Source organism: Electrona antarctica (assembly GCF_951216825.1).
Source record: "Electrona antarctica genome assembly, chromosome: 2".
NCBI classification, from domain to species: domain Eukaryota; kingdom Metazoa; phylum Chordata; class Actinopteri; order Myctophiformes; family Myctophidae; genus Electrona; species Electrona antarctica.
Window position 1 is genome coordinate 42,756,174 of NC_136807.1, and position 25,092 is coordinate 42,781,265.

At 44.2% G+C, this 25,092-nt stretch overlaps 1 protein-coding gene across 5 annotated transcripts in view; it reads left to right on the top strand.

Moving 5' to 3' along the window:
- The window catches only part of rerea (arginine-glutamic acid dipeptide (RE) repeats a), a 181,818-nt gene that overhangs the window by 59,864 nt on the left and 96,862 nt on the right, over positions 1-25,092 (top strand). For all 5 annotated transcript variants that reach the window (XM_079496026.1, XM_079496030.1, XM_079496028.1 and 2 more), the window contains one exon: positions 16,465-16,993. In XM_079496026.1, coding sequence (XP_079352152.1) covers positions 16,609-16,993 — 385 coding nt within the window. In that variant the 5' untranslated portion in view covers positions 16,465-16,608. The remainder of the gene's footprint in view (positions 1-16,464; positions 16,994-25,092) is intronic.

Sequence of the window (25,092 nt, forward strand, 5' to 3'; positions counted from 1 at the left end):
AAAAAGTCTTCTGAAAGAATACAGTATTATATTCAAAGATTTGTGCCGCATTTTCACGATTTTTCAAAAATAGCAGGCCTACAAGTTCATAGCGCGCCACTCGGTGGCGCGCTATGAGCTTGTAGATCTGCTATTTTTCAATAGCTAAAGTATAACATAATGCTTAGTTGAAACACCAAAAAGGGGTTCCCGCCCAAAATGGGATAATCAAGTGACGGCGGCGGGAAAGCATGCACGCTGCGCCGTCGTATCCTATTCTAGCGAGTAAACATTTAATGTGCATAAATGTATCACAGCTTTACTTATGCATAGAATCTGCTGTTACGTCTGAATTATACATTAGCCGATGAATAATGCATCGGTGCCATTCCTTAATGATTACTCGCCTGCAGCGAATGGTAATATTTGCTGATAAATTTACTCATTGATCTTGCTTATATTACGCCGGTTGTGTGGAATGACGTTTGCCCTACTTTGCATTTAGGGTACTCTTTAGTCAAGGATGTAATCAAAAGCAGGCTATTTGTCTGTTGTCAATTGAGATGTTTTTTAAAATGGGAAAGTCAGCCCTAAGGAACTAAAGCAATAGGGTTACCATCTGAATTCTCTGAAGTGCATAATGCTGTAGCTATCCATTTGTTCTTCTGTCTTTGACCTCCTGTAGAATGATTTTTGAGTGGTGTAAACCACTCCTACAACTGGCTTTGTTAGTTTACGTGTCTGTTCGTACCAAAAAATGAGCATGGTTGCTATGGTCACCCAGTTCACACGGGTGTGATTTCATTACGTCAGACATTACGTCAGACCACAGTTGATCAGTCTATATAAGACCTTACACCGCTCAGTTCACACGGGTGTGATTTTTTTTATACCTTTTAAAACCTTCCCAGAAGCCCTCGCAAGCCGGCGGTTGGTTGATTTCCGGTTACGTCATCATAGCACGTCCGCGACAAATCCGCTATTTCTTTGAAATTATTACAAAACGGCAAATTAAACACAAATGGCGGGTTTAGCGTATTACGCAGGGGGCAGAACATGGATTAAATAGCGTGGAAAACTGGTTATGCAGCTAAACTGTTTTAATATTCTCTTGTAGTCTTGTCTTATTTTGCTGCCTTTCAAACATTGCAGGATGAGGTGGAACATGTATTGTTGAACACATCATCACTAAACTGTAACTAGTGCATTGGTGATTTAGTGGGTACTTGGTAAATTCCCCTTTTCACGCTACCTCTTTATTGACACTGGCTTTAAAAGCCAGGCAGAGCCAGATTATTGACACATTAGGCGAATAATGCTCTGAGAATAGTGCTCCTAATCCCCTAAGCATAGGCTGTTACTGTGCAGATATATTGCTTGTCCACACAATGAGAAGATATTGACTTTTTGTCACTCACTTATTTGATTAGTTGTGTGGGTAACTCTGCTTTTCATTTGTCGCCCTGGCAACATAAACGGGAAAACACACGGACAGTCTCATTCCATGCAGTATTGAAACGGTGAAGCATTGCAGACTATCACATCTGAAGAATCTCTTTTGTTGTTGTTGATGACATGTATTATTGTGTTGTTGTTTTAATGCTATGTTGATGAATTTAATACATAGGACCACAATGGAAACAAGTCCCCATGACCTTTTTTGTGATATCCTTATAGCCTTCATGTACCACATGCTGTTTACATTTCTCACTAATAAAGTATTCAATAAATCAATATATAAACGGGCATGGATGTCTTTATCACTCAAGGTGATTGTCACCTGTGCTAGTATCCACAAACATGTGACAGACCTTTCTCTCTGCAGTTCAGTGGGTCTGTGTGTAGCAGCAACAATGCCACTTTGATATTACATCGTAGGTGAGTGAGATTTGTCTGTTTGTTTTAGCCCACTGTGTGGGCTAGCTACTGCACTTCCTTTTGTTTTCTGTAAGGAGACCGGCTTAAAGTACTCCACTCTGCTCCCATGCCACACATAAGCCTGGTCATAATGAAAGCACCTTCCATTTAATCCAACTAGATTCATCAGTGGCCTTGTTCTTCCAAAAATAATGAGGTAGACGGGAAGGGCTGCCCTAGGCAGCGTGTAGGGAGATGATCTCTTTGAACCGGCAAATCATTCCAGTTTTTTTTCCTGCTAAAAGACAGGCTAATGACTTGGCTTGATGCGTGTCAGTGTTTTAAGTTAACTAGTGTTAATTCGGAGAGGGATCTAATGGGATTCATTGTCAAGCAGGGCAGACGTAGTGAGTGAGTGAGTGAGTGGCTTGTGCGCGGGTGGGGGTAATTGTTTTTGCTGGCGGTGGTGCCTCCTCTGGAAGAGATGACTGCACAATCCAGATATGTAAACAAGAAGGGTAGTGAAAGGCGGAGTGCTGTTACCTTGTCTGTTTTGCCTCGATCAAACCTCCTTGACGAAACCAGATCTCAGGGCAGCACACACGCTGATGATCGTGGTTTGGATTCAAATGGACAACGGCATCCCTTTGTGCGCCGCGCTCTCTGCGCAGCGAAGCATTTCAGACATGCAAATCACGTCGAAAATGGGGGATCTTGAGGAAATCATTAACTACCACGGCACAAGCCAGAAAACAAAGGGCGAGTTAAAGACAACAGATGCTGAAAGTGTTTGATTCTGTTTACTGGAGCATGACACTTGTTTAGTGCAGCAGAGAAACGCAATTTATTCACGCTAGACAATGATGCCTTCTCCTGGCAATGCACTGCCAGTCATCTGCTCTCTGGCAGCATTTAACACATGTGCAATATTCATTTAATGTGTATGCATTCATCCAAGCCTCAGATCTCTTGGGTTGCCCAAGTCTGATGTCAACACTCACTCACGCTGCACGCTCACTTCAGCATTGGTTCCCATTTGCCTCGTACTGGAAGGCTATCATTCTTATCATGCTATAGGAGGCTAATGGCTGAATCCATAGTCCTAATTATGATGTGATATATTCTTTTGTCAGATGTTATGAACACGATCATAATAAATTACTATATTATTGCCGGGAACAATCTGCCATCCTCAACCTTATCTTTTTTTGTAATGTAAGCCTTTGTTTAAAGCTTGTTCCAAACATACATATTAGGATGGGTGTCTTAATGAGTGGAAAAAGGTTATGTAAACATAACCTAAACATTTGTCAGAAAGTCAGAATATTTGTCATATGTGATAATGAGGGGGAACAATTTACAATTTAGGCATTTAGCAGACGCTCTTCATCCAGAGCGATTTACAGTAAGCAAGAACACAAAACATGGTAATACAACAAATACACAAAAAGGCATCATGAATCTTAAGCTTAAGAACCTAACAGTGGAATATCTATCTAATGGAACTATAGTGTATACACTATAGTGTGAGTGCCCAAAATGGGTTAAATAGCACTTTATATTAGACATAATCTAATATAAAGTGCTATTTAAGTTACATAAGTTGAGCCTTGTTGAGGAACAAAGTTACTGTATAGTATCTTTTGCATTATTGAACTCTATTTAGCTTTTTCCAACACGCATGCATTTGAAAATGATATTAAATTCAGTGTCTTAATTCCTCACTATGATTATACAAAACGTACAATTATACATATGGAAAAGACCATTTCTATCGTACATTTCAGACCACTAGGCTCCTTTACTGAGAGGACAGGCATGGCGGTTGAAAGATCAAGTAGCATATTGGTAACAGTGTTTTGTACCTGATTCTTATCACCACTAAGGTGTCCAGAGCTTTGGGGCTTTTAATCCGTTTCTAAAGAAATACCCAAAAGCTAAAAGAATGGTGGATCAGTTGGATCCAGTTGGAGATAAATGATTAAAAAACTAAATGTTTTTGGGACAGCCTTTAGCCAATAGTAGTAGCTAATACTTTTTCTTGTGATCACTGAGGAAAAACACTACAACATGTTATGGAACACATATTTGTTGGCGGTTGAAACTCAGCAAATTAACCCATTCTGGGCGGGAACCCCTGTTGGTGTTGGCATTATGTTATGCTTTAGCTATTGAAAAATAGCAGATCTACAAGCTCATAGCGTGCCACCGAGTGGCGCGCTATGAGCTTGTAGGTCTGCTATTTTTGAAAAATCGAAGAACGACTGACACAGAAACATAGCTTTTTCAGAAAACTGTCAGGATGTAGAAGACATTTTTTGAATATGATCTCAGGTCAAAATGGGTTAAATGACAACTTGAACTTGGTACTGCAGCCACAGCACGTAACTGCATAGTTGTGATCTTGTTGTGGTTATTGTTTTGGTTTGTTTTGTTTTTTTTGGCTTTTGTGCCTTTATTGATAGTTACAGTGAAGACAGACAGGAGAGAGGGAGAGAGACGGGGGAGAGACATGCAGCAAAGTCATGAATGGGACTCGAACACACAACGTGCTGTCAGGCCAGAGCCTATATGTTGCATGCGCCTGGACCGCTAGGCCAGCGGGCGCCCCTGTTATGGTTATTGTTGTAAGTTTATGAATCTACAGGATACAGTTTAGCTGTAGTTACTGATTGTATGATTTTCAATGGCTGAAGTCCGATGAGGATTTTTCTAGGCTGAGTCTGTTACAATGTTTTGGAACAGGTAGGCCAATATCAACCAATGTTTTCCCCCCTCTCTCAAAGATTCAGATCCAACATTTATGGAAACGAACTCTGTGACCTAAAAGGAATCTGTTTCCACTGTCTGCTCACGTGCTTCTCATTCTAGAGCATGATTATTGTTTATTTCCTGTTTGACATTTCAAGCATTTTGTAGTAGTAGTGCTTGAAATACTTAACAATGCATACTTTGTTATGCATTCAAAATCCATGTAAATTAACGATTTGATCAACAAGCTTTAAATAAAACCTTGGGGGGGGGGCCTTAGCAGTCGATGCAGATATGGTATATAAGGCTATCGCAAGCAGCTAATGTGAGGAAAATAACAGTGGAACCTTAGAGCCCAGGCCTATACAATTCAATGTGCTGTGCTGTGTTTATACGTGAGCTGACACTGTTGTGCTGAAAAAGAGCAGCTTAAATTCCACCAGGAAAACAGTTTGGTTTTCAGGGTTTGTATGTGAGTCAGCGTCGGGGCAAGATTGGACATCTGTCTGCTAGTGATCTATAATGCTCCCAATCCCTCCTACAGACTGTCAGCTTTGGCACTCCACCAACACACTGGTTGCTATAGTATATAGTGTACACAGCATAATCCTCAGAGTTTTAATTTGACCATTTATAACTCCGAGAGTCTACACTCAGTTAAATGAACGCTGAAGATTCCACTGTGTACCCAGCCACCCGCAACACTGGTTTATCTAGCTAGCAATAACGAGCAGCGAGCTGAAAAAGAGAGGAGAAATCAGAAGCGACACGGAGCGGAGAGGAGGCGATGAGAGACCTTACGGCGGGTATCCCCTGCCATCGTAACTCCACTGCAAAATGGAGTCCTTTTGTTCTGGATGTGGTTCGGGAGGGCATTATAACAAGGTAGTGGTACGTCATTGTGTTCCTCAAAAACACTCTCACTCACAAAACACCATCTCTCTCTCTCTCTCTCTGTCGCTCCCCCCCCATTGGTGGAGATCCTCTGCCTGATAAGGCTTCCCAGAGAAAGGTATTCCTCTGGGATTGTTGTGGAGGGCTCTGTACAGTTCTGCCTCGCGCTGATTAAAGGAACACTTGTAGATAATCCTTTTGAATAAATGGTGCCTTTGTTGTGGGTTTGTGGGTGGGTGGGAGGGTGGGGTGGCAGCGGCCTGAAAAAAAGCCCCAGATTTTGATTTTTCTTTTCGTTTCTTTAATGCTTATCACCTCTGTATGATCCACCACTCTGCCTAGATAAATATTTAATGATGGGTTTGGCTGAAATAGAGCTGTAACTGACTGCTGGTGAGAAATGGAGCTTCTATTTATAAGATCCCATACTGTTCCATAAAGTAATGGCATTGGTAGACAGCCCAAGGTTATTAGTGTGGTATGAGAGTTCTCTCTCTCTTTACGTACACGCGTGCGTGCGTGCGTGCGTGCGTGCGTGCGTGCGTGCGTGCATGCGTGTGTGTGTGTGTGTTCTCACTTTATTTTGCTGCAGTGATATGAGGGAGAGAAATGCACTTCTGTTATCGAACGTTTGCTCATGAATCCTTGATGTGTGTATTCATGTGTGTTGAGCGACCGAGGTCTGTGCAAGAGCACTATGGTAGAGGCACGACAGCCAACACTATCCAGACAGACATAGTTTGCTTTGACTGCATCCCCCAAGCAAAACAGCTGTAAATTTACCCTCTACTACCTTAGCTGTGCTCTATTTCATTTCCCATGCTCTCCACCCCGTGGGTTCTTGTTTTATGTCATTTATGTCATGCAAAATTGATTGTGAAGGCTTGCATCAATGCCTGCTGCAATGAAGCCATCATGCTACAAAGGTAGAAGACCTAAATGTCAGTGCTGTGAAATATCATCTGATTACAGCGTGGTTTATCAAGATCAATAAGTGGGTTAAGTTGCTGGGTTGTTCTTATTCCCCTTCCTTACCGTGCTCTCTGACCGACCGAATAGGACCCTTAAATTGAATACAGGCCTTTACTTTTGTTGGCAAGCAAGGATTGTGAAGTGAACGCTATATTAGGGCAGGAGTGTTACTGCACAGCTTGTTTAACCCATTTTGACCTGAGATCAGATTCTAAAAATGTCTTCTACATCCTGACAGTTTTCTGAAAAAGCTATGTTTCTATGTCAGTCATTCTTCGATTTTTCAAAAACCACCGAGTGGCGCGCTACGAGCGTGTAGGTCTGCTATTTTTCAATAGCTAAAGCATAACATGATGCTAACACCAAAGGGGTTCCTGCCCAAAATGGGTTAAATACCGTTGTAGACTCACGCTTGATTCATCCTGTTTACTCATTACAAACATGATAGCTGTGGCAGAAGCAATTACTTTATGCTTTTCAATCACCTAGCTTCTTGCTCTCCCCCTGCGGATCTTACTTATTTCAACTGGAGCTCAGGCCCCCATGGCTTCCAATCAGTTCTCTGAGTGGCACACGCTAACATTGTGTCTTCTTTCTGCCTAGGAAGTAGGTGGGTAAACACAGCAGAGTCCTTGAGGCACTTCCCCATCCCAGCTATTGGATTACCAGCTGCCTTCCCCGGCCTCATCGGCCCAGATGAGTGCCAAGATCAATGGAGCTCTTAGTGCAAAGCTAATTCCATCAGGACCGGCTTTGCTACTGCTGATCAGAGATTATTTTTTTGACGTGAAACAAAAACTTAATCAAGTCAAGCCCGTGTCCAATAGCCCATATTTTCGGCTGCTCTGACTCCCATAGACATCAATTAGGAGGGATTTCATATTCATTATTGAATTGTTGGAGTTCGCCTGCTGAGAACGGGGTGAGGAGATGGAAGGGGCAAACTGCTGCGTAAAGTGATCCGGCTAGTTTTGCTGAGTGTAGCAGGAACACTGCCTCTTCCTCCAGCAGAGCAACTGGCATCATAAATAAGCCAAGAGCGTGTTTTTAGAGGGATGAGGTGTCTCCCGCTTTGATGGTGAGCAGAGAGAACAGGGTTGAAGGGCATATTGACCCTCTTGTTCTAGAAAGCGAATAGCAGACTCTCCAGTGCCCCCCGTGTTCCCCATTAATTATTGTTTGATGCTAATAAAGGAGGGGGGGGGGGGGGGTTGGGGCGTATTATGAAACATAATTATTCATCACGGCATTTCCCTCCTATGAGCCTCGTCCCACTCTCCCTCCTCTCCTCTTCTCTTCTCTATGCTCTGTGAAGAAGAGGCCAGGGCTGTCAGTTTAGTACAGCAGGCAAAGATGTCCCTTCAGCCTTTTAAGGAGGGGACAGGAGGGTGCCGGGTGAAGGGCGCCATTTTCCCGAGTGATATATGAGGAGAGACAGCAATATATGTAAGGAGCTGCTGAAAGAAAGATAGAAGAAGGTCAAGACACATTACACTCCAGCCATTTATTGGCTGAGCATATAGTCCTGGACCTATGCGGTTGCTTAGTAGCAGAAGCAGTTTGTGTGTGTGTGCGTGCGTGTGTGCGTGCGTGCGTGCGTGCACATGTCAATGGCCTACACATTTCTAGATTGACATGTGCATATACACATGGATGAATGCAGCACTGTGGTGAATATGTTCTCAGTGGCGTTTTATAAGCTTGCAGATGCATCAGCAAGCTCTATTTTAACAAGGCTGTAGCGCCACAAACCTGCCTTCCTAGATTTCCACAGAGCGTGCTGTTGTTGCGACGGCAGAGACACTGGAGGCTGATTTCCTATGCATGAGCGTAGCATATGGTGTGCTTAAACACAATGGAGGCAGGGGATTACTCAACGATTGTGTGGCATAACATTGTGGTAACGGGGTGGTGTTAAATGGTTTGGAGGACTCCAATACAGCACCATGTCGGGGTTCAGTCATATTCACGTCTCAGTTACCCATATATTAGCCGGGAGGGGGTGGCCATAAAGGTGAACATTTGTTCACATGTGAAAATTATATTAACCGCCGAGGTTGTGCAGCTTGTGTTATAGTGCTGCACGATTCTTGCTCAAATGTGATTCTCGATTCTCACATGATCCTTTTTTTTTTTTATGAAAATATTTATTAAAAAAACAAACAAACATAAGAGTAACTAAAATGAATTGGACAACTATTGCTGTACGATTCGTCACGATTCTTCACAAAATTACATTGCATAGGTGTCTGAATCTCTTTCTCGATTAATTGTGCAGCACTATTGTGTTAACAACCTTTGTTGTCATTAATTCCCACATTCAACTGGGTGGAGTACAATTCAGCAAGATTGTCATGGTTAAAGCTTGACATTAACATTCCAAGAATTTCTGAAGCTTATTTGCTGCAACCGAGCCAAGTGTCTGGCTTGGTTCATCTTCATTTTAAAACAAGGCTCGACAGGGCCTATCCCTCGCTGGAGCTGTTATTTGAGTTGCTAGGTATTTTTACTGCCGCATTGTTGTTGCACGGCGAACCACATACCATCTAATCAAATCCATTACAGTTGTTAGCCGTTATAAACCGATGACAAAAAAATATGCACACTGTGTTTGCTGGAGGCATAGAGCGCTATCAGTTAGGGATCAAGTCCCCATTTCACACATGAACGAACGGAGTTAATCTGCGGATCGGTACTGTACACCGCTTAGAAACCGGTCTCAGCCCTCCCAGCCATCACACCATTGTTCTCAGACCTACTGCGAATGTTTTCTGTAAACGGCTAGCATTATCTCCTTACAAAACTGTTTTAGATGAATATCTAAAAATAGCATGTGCTTGTGGTAATAGTGTTGTGACTCATATGTTTTTGTTTTTTGTATTTATATCCTGTGTGTGAGCGTGTTGGTATAGCCTAGTGTGTTTGTTGGTGTATATCGGGTGTGCCAAAATGGCACAATTGTATTAGGTCTAGTAGTCCCAGTCACTACATGTTTTATGAGTTGTCCTAAGAGGATACGGGAGCTGAGAGCTCAAATCCTGCTCGTTGCAGCTGTATTTTCATCACCCCAGGTCACTTACCCCCCCCCACCCCACTCCTCACCCATCACCCTGCCCAACCCCCCTCCTCGTGTGGGTTTTTTTTAGTGAGGGAGAGAGAACGCATTCAGAATGGGGCAGTGTTTACAACATGGACTTGTCTGTGGCTACAGTTTAAATAGGGCAGCGAGCAGCAGCAGAGAGGCCGCCCCACAGACTCATGATTCATTATCATTCCCCTTCATGTTGCACTGTGGCGGCTGCTTTCACTTCTGCCTAGGCTCACTGGCCCAGTCACACCGCTGAGATGGATGGATGGATAGATAGATGACAAAGGTGTATGCTGCTCTGACCCCCCTCCATGCTACACGCACTATCGCCCACACACAGACACACTACCCGACTACACTACACCTTCTCCTGCGGACTGTTTTCCCCGTCTTTACGCGTCCCTTTTGCTGCCTGCTCTGCAGCGTACCATACTAATGTATTTATTGTATTAAAAGTGCGTTAAGGACTGCTCTGTGAGTCCTGTTTTGTCTCTTTTAGAGATTTTTTGTAAAGTTGTTTTTCTCGTCTTCCCTACTCTTGACTTGAACAAACAAATCTCCAACAGGATAATGTTCTCTGCCAGTGTCTATTTGCAGTGTTTCCACATTGACTTGAGTTATAGCACTGGTTGCGAGAGCTGTGGCTGAAATTAGCATGGAGGGTAAACAAAGGGGGATCTTAGGTTGAGAAGACTAAACCTTTTTCTCTTTTTCTTTTTTTTAACACGTGCAGTTGTAGTTGGTTGGATGGTTAGCGTTTGTACATCCACCCCTGAAACAAAAGCCCTCCCTAATTAGAGGTAATGCCATCCTGTGGTATCTAGGGGTGGAGGTGATACTGGCTTGGGCCGTTATGGGCTTTTGAATGGAGGATTTGTCCCACCCCCATCCCATACACACACACACACACACACACACACCCCGGCCAACCATCTGCTCAGGGGATGGAGTGGAGGGCACCACCAGAGAGCTAAATAATTTAGGTGGAAAAATGTTTTTGCATGCTGACCTAATGGCATTGTTTTCAACAAAGTCCTCTTTAAGACATCCTTCAACGCCCCTGCCGATCGGCGCTGTCAGTTGGGAAACCTCTGAGCTGTCTTATCTGTCACTCTAATCTATTTCTGTTGGTTTTCCTCTGTGTTGGCATGTCACTCTGGCATTGTGATTAGACTAGCTGGAGGACATAGGGCAGCCTTATGAATTCCACTCCCCCTTCTCGCACACACTCATTTAGATTTAGCAGTTGCAAGCAAGTTAACTGACGGATAGGATCGTTAAGCTGATAGGTAGGCTCGGTTGGGGAGATGAGAGGGGATATTTGATTGCAGGAGATTGGTACAAGATTGAGTGCTCAAATATTAAAATCTCAAGAGTCCTTGGGTTGTAACACAATCAAGATAGGGTACAAAATCAAGGTTTGTTTTCCCCTCAGAGGTAGGGTGTTATGTTGGCTTGACAGAAAGTATCGTTTTCTTATTTGAAAACCACATGCCTGCTGCAAGTGCAGTAGATAGTTTCCTTTTTTGCGAACATGAAATATTATTGTATTGAATAAGATATCTTGTCAGTACATGAGAGGCTTCAATGTGTCCCCAGTGTGTATTTATGCCTTGCCTGACCCCAGCTTTACCTTGGATACATTTCATTATGATGACATAATTCACCCCCAAAAAATGAATTGTCAGTGTCTCTCCAGAGGTGAAAGATACTGGAGAAGCCCATCTGATCAGGCGCTTCATTCACACGGGGGTAAAGGCGTCACACAATCCAGCAGAAACTCAATTAAGAGACAGATTCATGGTAGTGTTGTCTGGCCACCACATGCTTCGCATTCTCCAGCTTCTCTCTTATCAATGACACATTGGGAGAAGTCCTCCATTGGACCGCCTGCGATTACATTTCTCAAGAGTGCCTCATTTAGAGGAAAAGGGAAGGGGCGACAATGGACCGCCCTGCTTTTTCCCTCGGGGGCCATGTCAAAACACGATGCTGCTGTGTGAAGGCAGCCTGAGCAACTGCAATGGCTTTCAGGTACTGTCATGATGTACCTGATATTAGGCTATGAAATGAAGTCCTGCTCATAAACCGTAGGCTGTGGAGATACCTCCTCCCCCACAGTGCTATTTGGAGCTTTCCCAGAGAACACACAAACAGGGAATATAGGAGGATTTAGCTCTTGGAGATGGACTTGAGCCGTAAACCATGTTAAACACAGAGACGTGATTTTACCTAGTGGCCACTGCAATGTGTAAAAATACTGAATAAACTGTATCATGGCAAACTTTGGTTGGTTGTCTAGTGTAGTGCTTTCAGACAATGGCAGCGGTTCAACACTCCTCAGACTGCCACAGTGCATGAGAATATCTTGTTGTGAAGATACACTGCCTTCACCATTTTCCAGGCGGGTTTCAGTGTTCATGTTTGAAGGCTGCAAAGCTAAACTTCTCTTGAGCATGGCTTTTACCTTAGTGAACTAACCCCAGATGCGAACTAAAAATAGAGCTTTTGTGAGCACAGCTTTCTGGCAGAGAAAGACGTGGTTACTCATCAGTGAATTGAAGAAAAGAGTAGAGAAGACAAGTGCCTCTGCCCTGCCAATGTGAACTACAGCAGAGATGGGGTTCGGAGAATAAAGCAGGCTATGATTCACAAGGTAAGAAAAAGCACGCAGGGTGCAAAAGACCACAGAGAATCCCTTATGAAGTGGCCTGCCCCCTCTGCCTCCAGCTGAGCCTTTCATTGTGCTGTTGTTTCTAGGGGGCTTGGATAGCAGTTTAGATTAGATCGCAGCGAGTAATGGATTGGAGCTGACAAAAAGCTGCTCCAGCTCAACATCACCGCAGTGAAGCTTCGTGCACCGCCCAGGATCCGACTGGTTTATTGGGATCAATTTGAGTTGCCCCTCATTGTTAATAACCCTGTGTGTGTGTTCGTGCTAATATTGTTCTCTTCTAATCTGTATTCACGCGAGTATTTCATTCAATCCCTTCCGTAAAGCCGGCCCTAAATCCTTGCCAATCATATTCTGCTACTTCATAATTCTCCAGTTGAATATGCTGTGAATGATTTTTCTCAATCTTGCCACCCCTTAAAAGGAATGGTTTGCCGCGCCGTTTGTCAGTGTCTGTGCGTTCTGTTTTGCATTTAAATGTGGACCATCTATCTTGTCTCTGTTCTTTGTTTCATAATGTGCTATAGGCACAAAATAAATGATTTTGAAATTCAAAACCCAAGATAATCAATTAGTACATTTTAGAGAAGCAACCTAACCGCTTAGCCCTGCCTTGTACATCTACTCTGGCAAACTGGGCCAATTTGGCTGTTTATCCTTAACCAGGGTTCGATTGAAGCCACTGAGATGAACGTGTATTTGGGTAAACGTGGGAGTGATTTGAATGAATAAAACATGTCTCTTTTAAAATGCCTGTTGGGTAAAGCGGGAGTGAGAGAGGGAGAGCAAAGCAGTGTTTAGCAACAGAAACCTGCTGTGTGGCCATTGTGGGGGATGATGTGTTAATCGAGCCACAAACTGTGTGGTTTTTCGGGCCAGAGGTCTCATTTAAACAGGCACGGAAAAGAGAAATGTATTTGAGCGAGGCCCCGCTGGCTGCTAGCCCTTGACTCTATTGCAGTAATGTAAATGGTGGATTAGGTGCCGTTGGCTGAAACCCCCCCTTTTCTCTCTCTCTCTCTCCCTCTCTCTTTCTCTCTCTCTTTCTCTCTCTCTCCAGCCGCTGCCCCCTCCTTCTCTTTTCCATTAAGACAGCTGGTTTCTTTCAAAGGGTCCTGGCCTAGTGATTGATGTGTAATAGCTGCAAGCCTCACCTGCCCCCTCACAGTGTTATTCATCGGCTAGGCAGGCAGCAGTGCTTTTTACTGAGCACTTTGTTTCCCTGGCAGTGGGCGGGGAGCCCTCTCTTTTTTCCCTTTCTCTCTCCGCCATCATACATTATGACTTTTCATTGCTACAATATTACTACTTCACTTCATACTGACTCGCTGCATTTTTTTCTCGTTTGTTCAACTTCGAATTGCCTCTTTTGTCCGCATCAAGCTATAGTTGTACAACAATTTTAGACATCAACCCATGAGCATAGTGCTAATTAACTACCGTCAATTCAGTTAAGCATTTTAGTACAATTGTACAGTATATGCATACTGCAACATATGCGCACCGTGTAGTGTAACTACAATGCTTGCTGTTCCACCAGCATACTAATTAATCAAATACAAGACTAGGAACAACACGGTAATGTAAAATGTGCCCAGAAGCACGCTAATGACAAGACCCTGATTGTAAAGTTGATTGTTGAGGCTCCTAGTGGTTGCCTAACAAGTACAATAGGCTAGCCTTCCATTCGCAACAGTTGAGAGTCAATGCATGCTTGCTGTGGAAGAGGCTTATGTTGCTGATTGGAGGAGAGAAGAGGTGCTTAGCTCACACACAGGCTCTGGCAGTCCCAGGATTAGAGAGCTGCTATCAAATGATACCTCCGTCAATATTTTCATGTTCTTCACACCTCCAACACACACTGCTGTATATGAAGGCAGAGGGGACGCTGTGTGTGTGTGTGTGTGTGTGTGTGTGTGTGTGTGTGTGTGTGTGTGTGTGTGTGTGTGTGTGTGTGTGTGTGTGTGTGTGTGTGTGTGTGTGTGTGTGTGTGTGTGTGTGTGTGTGTGTGTGTGTGTGTGTGTGTGTGTGTGTGTGTGTGTGTGTGTGTGTGTGTGTGTGTGTGTGTGTGTGTGTGTGTGTGTGTGTGTGTGTGTGTGTGTGTGTGTGTGTGTGTGTGTGTGTGTGTGTGTGTGTGTGTGTGTGTCAAGCAAGGGTATGTGTGTGGGGGTTTGTGTTATTTCCCTCCTAAGCCTGTGAGTGTGTTTGTATGTATGCGCGAGTGTGCTCAGCAGCCCAGTGGTCGCCGTGGTAACTCATCAGTAGATGATTAATAAGGGCTGTGATGAGGCTGTGGTTTAATCGGGCCCAGTGTTTGTGTTGAAGCCAGCGACAAGAGCAGCTGCCCTGTCAGTTGGTGTCTGCTCACGAGATGACTGGCTGTCAAACGCACCTCAACCATTGCACATGTGCCTGCCAGCCAAAAAGCTTTTCATTCTTTTGAGCTTTCTCTTTCATTCTTTCATTTTTTTCCTTTCTTTCTCTATCTCTATCTTTCTCTTTTTCACCTCCCTCTTTTCCTTCTCCTCAACTTGCATCCGTCTCTGTCTTGTCTCAATAAATGCTCATCCTCCTTGCAGACACACTGCATCATTTTCACTCCCGGGATGGTATTGTGCTTTCGGCTCATTCTCTCCTTGCATTTCCCCCAATCTCTCTCTCTCTCTCTCTCCTTCACTCTTTCTCTCTCTCTCTCTCTCCTTCACTCTTTCTCTCTGCTGGGCTGCTATCACAGTCTTGGTAACACGGGTGCTGATTGCCAGGTCTGGCCCCTCTGGGGGCTGTAATAGCTATTTCTAGTTAATCTGTAGTGGGGGGAAGAAAGCAAACACTGGCAAGTAAGTGAGAAGCCTCCTTTGTAAGGCTGCTGTGTAGGGGCAGTGTAGTGTGAGCAGCTCACTCCGAGGGCTCTGCCCACTCATGTGTGCGTTTATGCGGGTTTTCATTATAGCCTGGGAAGGTGGTAGCTGGCTCTTTTTGAGTGAATGATGATAGGCTGAAAATGGCAGTGGGCTGGGCATGGCAAATCACTGGCTTCTCTCTCTCTCTCTCTCTCTCTCTCTCTCTCTCTCTCTCTCTCTCTCTCATTCTCTCCTCTCTCTCACTCTCGCTGCCAGTGGATTGCCATGTTTTCCCCTCCAGACCTGTCACTTCACATTAGCATGGCGATGACTGTCAGTCAGACATGGCTGGGCCGGGGCACAGTCCAGCCAGCCACAGTGTAAAGTAAACGCGCACGCACAAAAACACTCAGACAGATAGATGAATAAAAACTTAGCCTGTTGTCATCGCAGCTGCTCACCAGAGGAACAAGCTAGCTAGGGTTTACTCCAACTCTCCAGTGGTGCTGTAAAAGAGGCACAGTGTCGTGTGCTGAAAAGCCCCTGGACACGGTGTCTCTGAGGAATCCTGCTGCTTGTAAAGCCTCCTATCCTCAACCAAAGTGTGCCATGCAGCCTTTCTGAAGATTGCTAATACAGCGGGGAATCCCCCTTTAGGTTATTGTGAGAAAATACATGCAGTGCCTGTCTCTTTCTCCTCTCTCACGCTCTCCTCTTTTTTTTTCACTCCCTCTCCCTCTTTTTTTTTTTTAACTCCCTTTCCCTCCTCTCTCTCTCTGAAATGAGGCGAATAGACTTGAGCAGGAGGCTTGAAGGTTGTGTTCTTTTGATAGAGCTGCTCAGCGCTCTCCAGAGTATACATGACTGTGGAGGAGAGTGCTAACAATTACTCTGAGGTTAAGAGCCAGCACAGCTCATTGCCTGACTTCCAGGAGCTAATCTCTAAGTCTTTTCCACCACCATAAAAAAATGACCCTTTTCAGTCACAAATACACCCACGGTAGTTATCGCAAATGCCCGTTGACAAGTCAGTCTTAGAATATTTTCTTGTCGTCACATAGGATTTTGTCCACAATTCCATGATGTATTGATGTGGTACCATTAGTAGAGACAACGGGAATTGATCAAAATAACGATTATTCTACATTCTCTAATTGTGTAGACTTCTTGTGAATTTAGTAATTTGATGTTTAAAATAATTGAACTCTTGAGAGCATAAAATTAATCTCTCAAGAGTTAAAGATCTATAAGGGTCCATTTGGTTACAAACTCTCCATCATTTAGCTGGGGACCACCTGGAACCCCCTCAGGTACCCACTGGTGGTCCCCGGACCTCTGGTTTGAACACCAGTGACTTACTGCAATGTAATTTTCCACATTCTCACTCGTCTTCTCTTTCACGTCCACAGCTCTTCTGAAACACTGGGGTTGTTGGTGTGGCCGAATTTTCCCTGGATTTGAGCGGTAAATTCAGAAGACTGAAGCCCAGGCTCACAGTCTACCTTTCACGGAGGCCCAGCCGTGAGAGGACTGAGGAAGGCACGTGGCGGATCATGACGGCCGACAAAGACAAGGAGCGGGAGAAGGAGCGTGACCGCGACAGAGACAGAGACCGTGACAAGAGGGAGGGAGGCAAGGCCCGCCGACAGATGACGGACTGCGGCGGTGGCGACCGCGACAGCGAGAGCGCCAGGCCCCGGCGCAGCTGCACGCTGGAGGGCGGGGCCAAGAACTATGCCGAGAGCGATCACAGCGAGGACGAGGACGGCGACAACGGCGGCAACAGCAGCGCGGGAGGGGGGGGCAGCGGCACGGCCGAGGACGGCGGCAAAAAGGGCAAGAAGAAGTCGCCCAAGAAGAAGTCGCGCTACGAGCGCACGGAGAACGGAGAGATCACGTCCTTCATCACGGAGGACGATGTCGTTTACAGACCTGGCGGTGAGTAAACCGGCTGCCGCCGTCGGCCAATCGCATTGTGTACATGCAGTGAAAGCAATATATTACACACACGTTTATCAAAGTTGATCAAGTCATTCAATTACTTTTTATCATGACGCTAATTGCACTAATTTTGCTCTTGGCACTTATTGTACTCGAGACAATAAAAAACAATGTCAGATATGATTACCATTCTGGGTAATGTTATTCCAAGTTGGGGAAGTTTGACACTCATTGACACATGAAAGCGTTTGTGATGAACGGTGTAAATGAAATGGCTATTGGCTCAGTGTGGTTTAGAGGCCCCTCAATGTGTGGTTCAAATTTAGGCTTGATTGGACGATGCATTTCTTTTCGTTTTTTATTATTTACAAAATGTCCCCCAAACTGCTATATTCAGGCTAACTTTGAAAGGCAATTGTATTCATTCGAATGGTTCGTCATGTGACTCCAGAGAATTATGTGTAGTGATTGATTATTGTGTTTTGGACAAAATCTATATACATCTATGGTGAGTTGAATGTATCAATTTTGTATAGTACCATTAGCCAGTAAAAAAAAAAAAAAAAAAGAAAAGTGCCATTGATCTGTCAAACACAAAACAGGGGTGAAAACATAATGTCCGCCTCTCAGCCTTCCGAAACGAAAACCCAATCCTTCCCAGTTAATTGTGCTCCATATAAGCTGCTGAGGTGCTTGTATGTATGTAGACTATCAGCATCAGCAGGAGAAGAAGTGGTCCCTAAGGCGGGCCACAGATACACACATCACACCATCAATGCCAAGTTGTCTCACCCCGGCCTCCCTTCGTCTCAGGCTCTTGTCTATAAAGCAAAGTGGTGCTTCGCCAGAGTGACGACCGGCCTCCATAATGATTTCATTCCAGGTGATTCATATTGATAGTATCCTATCACTGCTTGGGCCAGGAGGGCTGGCGGTAGTCTTGTTTCCCGGAGAGACGTTTGACCTGCGCTGTAGTGTCTTTATTGCAGGGGATGAGAGAGGCTGCAAAGAGAAAGTACCATTGTCCCTGGCTGTAAATGCGGCCTCTTTTTCACCTGCTGTTTGTAAATTGGTTATACAAGAGGGGGGAATGTCAACTTTGGCTGTTGAAAGGAAGCCAGCCTACTTAGCTAGCTAGCTGTGTGTGTGTGTGACTGTGTGTGTGTGTGTGTGTGTGTGTGCTCCCTTTCTGCTCCAGATCATTGCTAGCCCTCTGCACCTAAATCATCACCGCCGTGTCTTTTCATTTATCTACCAGCCAGCGAAAGGTCAAGTAGTGTGGGGGAGAGAGAGGGAGGGCGGATGCGCTCCACATTGCCTGCGTATTTAATGGGAAGATGTAGCAAATTACAGCCTGTGTGTTAGGTTATCTTCATCTCCAGCTACTTCTCTGCTCCCCGACGCACAAACACCCTCCCCCTTTTACTGCTAAAGAGAATCCTTCATGTCTCTCACACAAACGCATGCATTGCACGTGCACACACGCACATGCATTCACACACATCCTCTCCCTTCTTGCGGGATAATACTGAATGACGGAGCGCGCGCGCGAAAACACCTGTAAACCTGTGATGTGACAATTACGGTGATTCTGAATTGGAAAGTTACATTACTAGTTATCGCTAAAAGATTTTGCGTTACAGTACTTAGTAACACGTTGGTCCCGACTCTGGGGGTGTGATAAGATAAAGATTTACCATGTTTTGGTGCGAGATGTTGAGTGGAATCTGTTTTGTTGGTCCAGCGTCTGCCCGCTCCTGTTGGATTTTTGATCATTCCCACCTGGTTTCATTTCTGACCACCTGCAGTAAACGTCTGACTGACCTGCATGCGGTAAAATTTAAGTACGTCTAGTCAACAATTTTGAAATGTGTCCAAATTATATGATTATGCTGATCAGTTTAATTAATTGGGTGACGTCAAGATCAATAGGCAAAAATAGTTCTTTGACCGTCACATCTGTTGATGTGCAGGATGTTCCTCCGTTTTTGTTTTTGTGCCTGATGGAGGGGAAAGTAACTGGTTGGAATAACGTGTTCCTACTACGTCCTCCCGGGGAAACTCCCCTCTCTCAGGTGATAAAGACCTAGGGAAATGAAAAATACGGTCATTTTATTTTGAAGTTTCACTCTGAAACGGAAAGCTGTGTTTTTTTTTCAACCAATCAGAACGTTGCATCCCTCCAGGCTATGGGACGTAGCTCTGTTACATGCGCGACGCATGCACACATATGCAGATTGTTCACAAAGTAACAGACGGGCAGCAAAGCTTGTGGCTTATTTCTAACCTATAATGTTTTCAGATAAATATTTTAGCGTGCTGATGAAGTTTAAAATCAGTAATACACTGTCTGGATGTCATCTTGACTGAGATAAAAAGCGTAGTAGTTCTGTAATCAGAACCAGCTGTGTTTGGAGGACTACGCAGCAATGGGAAATAAAACAGGTGAATGAAATCAAGATTAATTTGTATTCATGCGACACTCGACCCGTCATCACGCAGGAAGGAAAACATATTTGTATGGACTTTTGAAAACACAAAATTAAATGTTCCCATTGTTTTGGCATCCATTGTTAGATATGCCCATATTATTCACTTAACATTTTATTATCCTTAATATCACAATCCAAATCATATCCATAATGTACTAAATGCACAACTACTCTTTTATGGGAGCGAAGAACAACATCTTGTAAGCAGGCATATGAATGTCTCGGGGATAGGAGACGGCAGGCTTTATAATTAATCTCCGCCAGCCATCAAACTGTTGGGTTGACTTGGAGGTTGGTTGTACTAGGCTCGGATGCAGTTCCCAGTGTGACAAATTATGGCAATCTGTCTGTTCTCCATCTTTTCCTGCTGTATGTGTTCATCCTCTTCAAACAGCGCAGCGTGTTTACAAGTTGTAACTAACTAAGTGACAGGATGATCAGTACCACACCATGGTCTTGTGCTGTGCATTTGAGCACAGTGGGAATCCGTAATCTAATCTAATCTAGAGCACCTGTGCGTTGTAATAACATATTGATACTTGGTGCCAGTGTATTGATAACGTGTAGCAAGATGAAGTACGACGATATATCGTGGTATTGATTAATTGTTTCCTATACCTAGAACGGACCAAACGTTGTGAGTGACGTGCTGTGATAAACATGGAACAATCTATTCCTTGACATGAAACAGGACTCCATGTAGCCTCCACTTTTGCAATGTGTTTTTGTTTAAATAAAATTAATGCACACAATTCTGAGAAATGTGACAAGAAGGAAGTTTTCCCCTGAGGGATAATTCCAATGCGGGGGTTTGCAAATCACAATCTCTTCTTCGTCTTCAGTCGAGTCTGGTTTTTGTGAATAGTCTGCCGCCATAACCACATGGAATGCCTGTTTCAATTTGACCTACATTATCATTTTGAATCAATTAAAGTGACGTGGTGTGACTCCTGTGTCGTGTGCATCCAGTGCAGCGCTCTAGCGGGTCAGGGGGCTGTCTAGTGTCTACGGAGGGAAGTGTTTGTCCGACAGATGGTTTTCTGTGATCTCGCGAGGCCAGATGCTGAGGCAAGGTCACAGTGCCCCAGGGCCACGCGAGAACTCAAGATTATTAATTATTCTAAAGTACTATATATATTTTTCCATTGGAACCTCACCCCGCGTGCGCACACACACACACACACACACACACACACACACACACACCATGCTTCTCTAGTAGCAGTGTAATCTGGTTGACTAAATTATCTCTTGTGTGTATCAGTGGAGGACCTCAAGCAACCAGCCACACTAAACCAAAGCCTGCCTCTCTCTCTCCCTCTCTCTCTTTCTCTATTTCTCCCTCCCTGACATGGACTCCATTGAAGCCTTTTTTCGCTCTGCATTTCATGTTTAATAGAGAGAGCACCACTGCTTTGTCTCCCAGTCAGTCATGCGGAGAATGGGTGTGTGAAAGGAGGGGGGGGGGGGCTGGGGGAGGGAGGGTTATGAGAGGAGAGAGAAAAAAAAGGCGGAAGCAGTCAGTCACTTGGATGAAACATTGAAAGGGCACATAAACAAAGTGGAGCCCCTTGGCGGATTAGCCTAGACGGATATTTAGATATTTACACCCGAGCTCAGCAGAGTGTGTGTGTTTATATATATATATATATATATATATATATATATATATATATATATATATATATATATATATTTAATTGTTTTTATTTGAATTATATTTTATTATTATTTCAATATTTTTTTTTTAGTTAATTTGATGACTTAAGGAAAAAAAGGGGGAAAAAGTATATGGACTTATGGAGCTATGGAAAACCCTTCCTTCTCTTTTGATGATGAAATGACGATGAAAATGTAAAATTGCAATTGTTTTGAGATGTATCTCTTATCCTTTGTAAGTGAACCATTGTATGTTTGTGTATTGTAGCTTCTGTATGTTGTGGTGAATGATCTGTTGTGTTGTGTATTGGACAAGGAACAGGAAGAATAGCCATGTTTTTGCAAGTGCTAATGGGGATCCATTATAAAGTAAAATCATCGCTAAAACACACACAGCTGGGCATAAGATAATAATATTCAGCGAGCAGCACTGTGGGTGAAAATCCCTTGTTGATACCAGAGGTCAGAGAACAGCCAGACTGGTTTGAGCCCATAGAAAGGCAACAGTAACTCAAACCAGAAAGATGCAATCCTGCGGACTTGCGAGTGTGGTAAAGCACACACATGCCTTGGGAAGAGTTCCGAATTGCTGGTCAATCGGAGGGGAGAATAGAGAGTTATTGCACGATTTAAACGTTTTTTAAACGATTTAAGCGCTGGCGTGCAATAACAATGGTCTGCTTGCCTATAGTATAGGCCAGTGGTTCCCAAACCTTTTCATGTCAAGAACCCCCAAATTGACACTTAGCCCACGGACCCCCATTTGAAAACATACGCCAGGGACCCCCACAAAAGAAGAGTTTTACGGCTCTAGCATTGATTCTCAACCCATTTAATTTCAAGGACCCCCAGTTTGACATGCATTATTCTACGGACCCCCATTTAATGGCATTTCTATCTCTGGGACCCTCAATTTATATTGTAAAATCAGTTTAACTGAGTGTAAAAAAGGAACCAAATGGACCCATAAGGGTCCATAAGGGTCCATTTGGTTCCAAACTATAATTTAGCTGGGGAACCCATGGAACTCCCTCAAGGACCCCTGGGGGTCCCCGGACCCCACTTTGGAAACCACTGGTATAGGCAACCACACTAATAACCACTCCGGTTACAACCGAGGTATGCATCTCTGAGTGCACACCACCTTGAGGCAGATGGCTACAGCAGCAGGACGCCTCGCCAGGAGCCACTCCTGTCAGCTGAGACCAAGTCAAACCGAGACTACAATGTGTACACTAAACGTGGACAAAGGATTTAGATTCCCGCTGCAACATTTGGAATGTAGGGTCAGAATCTGGCCACTACAAACGTGAAAGAATGGATCGATCCTGCCTTGTATCAACAAGTCAGGCCACGTTCAAACAGCTGTACAGGCGTACCTAATAAAGTGACCGGTGGGGGTGGATATATATATATATATATATATATATAGTTTTTATATATATCCCTTCGGTCTGGGATTGGAGTTGCCCCAATGTCACAACCTTCTACCACCATGCTGTCTGGAGCTGCCTGGCCCTGGTAGCCGATTTGGTCAGGATTAGAGGTGGGGGGTGGGGGGGTTACTTGGCATCACCCTCAGTCGACAGTAACACAAGAACACCAGCCTGTAATTTACCTCCCTTTGTGTCAACATGGAAGATCCACCACCTCAGCCATTGACCTCCTGCTGGCTCCTCTGCTTATTGTTCAAGTGATCAGCTGTGTGCGTGTGCGCGCGTGTGTGTGTGTGTGTGTGTGTGTGCGCATATACACTAGTGCATGTTCCTCCTGCGTGGTCATTGACAGCGCCCTTCATGCAATCAGATTTGATATGCGCGGCTTAGGCAGACACAAAGCTCGCATTGGATTATGATTTGCTAAATGTAAAATCCGTTTATGCCCCTCTAGTGACACACAATATGTAAAACTGACCACCCTGGGAGAGGGATTTGCACCATCCGAGACAAACGCAAGGGGGAATTGGAGCAAGGGCATGATCTACAGCAAGAGAGAACGAGGGGAATATAGAGAGGAAATTGCAAGGCGAAACACCTTTTTAATTGCTTTTGTCTCACAGACAGCCTGACAAACATGTAGGCCTCAGCACATTGAGGTGATAAGAGGTAAGCTGCATTGAAACCCTTTGCACACCTCAAGTCCCAGACACCCCCCCCACACACCACATCCCATCTCTTCTATCCCTAGAAAATGGGAGCAGGCAGCTTAGGGCGCATCGATTGGATGAGATGGGGGGTGGAAGTGTAGCCAGCCAATAGGGGGGCCTGTAGCTAAACCAAGCTCTGCTGCTGTTTTCTTTTTAAGGCAACGGCAAATGTGTGTGTGAACGATGACCATGGGAGAGTGCTGGCCCAAGCCCGATGGTATGGTCTGTCGCTGGGGTGGACAGCCCAGTAGCTATGCAGGCAGACGTGACCGAGTGATCGATCCATGAGCCTCCTGAAATGGAGGAGCCCTGACTGCCTCCCCCAGGCCAGGCCAGGCCAGACAGACTCTTTGCTGTGCTCTCCACCCCCAGCCCCGGATTATAGATCCTTTCTTAGGAGATTATACACAATGCCACATGGGATCAATAGTAGACACCCCACCTTCTCTGCATGCGACATGAATATGTCAGTACAAGCATATAGTTACACTTGCCACCTTACCGGGCATACATAAAATGCTAGCACTCATAAGCACTATGACTGGGTGCTAGATTAATTCATAACAGAAGCTCACAATATTTACAATTTAGGCATTTAGCAGACGCTCTTAATCCAGAGAGACTTGCATTAAGCAAGAACAAAATACATGGCAATACATCATATACATAAACAAGTAGTTATCATGATTCATACGTAAGCTAAGAACGTAACGGTGGAATATCTATATAAGGAAACTATGCATATATACTATATAGTGCTTTGTCTACATACAAATACTAGTTTACAGCAAACACACTGGCTCCTAATGCCTGGACTTGCAATATGTATTACGATATAAAAAGCAGGAGTTAGATAACTTTACCAGATATGTGCATATCTGAATAAATCTAAACTTTATTAGCTCAATTTTGTTAAAGGACCACGTCACCACTTTTCAACATCTCTTCATATAATTGGTCCTCACTAATGTTCATGATGAAATACCACAATTTTTTCCTACTCAGTCTGTGTCTCATAGGAGGGCTTTGGGCAGTTCGGACACCCGTCCATCCGACATCATCATTAGGCAGATTCTTTTTTAAACAAGATTTGTTTTAAAATATATTTAGATTTGTATTATCGTGAGAACGATGGCTTCAACTTTTGCATTGCAACTTTTCAGGAAAAGAAAGCCTGGTGGACGGGTTTCTGAACTGCCCACAGCCTTCCTATGAGACACAGACTGAGTAGGATTTTTTTTTGGTATTTTATCATGAACATTAGTTAGGACCAATTATAGGAAGAGAAGTTGAAAAGTGGTGAAGTGGTCCTTAACACTCTAGCAATGGTGATTTATGTTTAGATTTCACTTTAGAAATAAGGCTGTTCAATACCCTGGATGATACTTCTGTGAACACAGAATGTGCCTCCAAGAGCTGTTGCCACAAAGTCATTACATCGTTATTTATCAGATGTACTGTACGTTTCTTTTCTTCCAAATTAGTCATAAAGAATTTGGTCCTTGGCTGGTTTTCATTTTCCATCCAGAATTAAAAGATTATTGGTACGTCACTGACTGACACAATTCCCCAGTTTTGGTACTATTGCACATGTGTAAATTGCGACGTTGATGTTGGACCTAACACACTCATGAGCACGTGCAGTTTCTCTCACACATGCACACACACACACGCACACGCACACACACACACAGTACACACACACACAGCACTACCCCTCTGCCCCACGCATTACTATCGTACGCGCCCTGCCCATTATGGTTACATTAGCAGTTTGCACACCCTCAGCGTTAAATGAG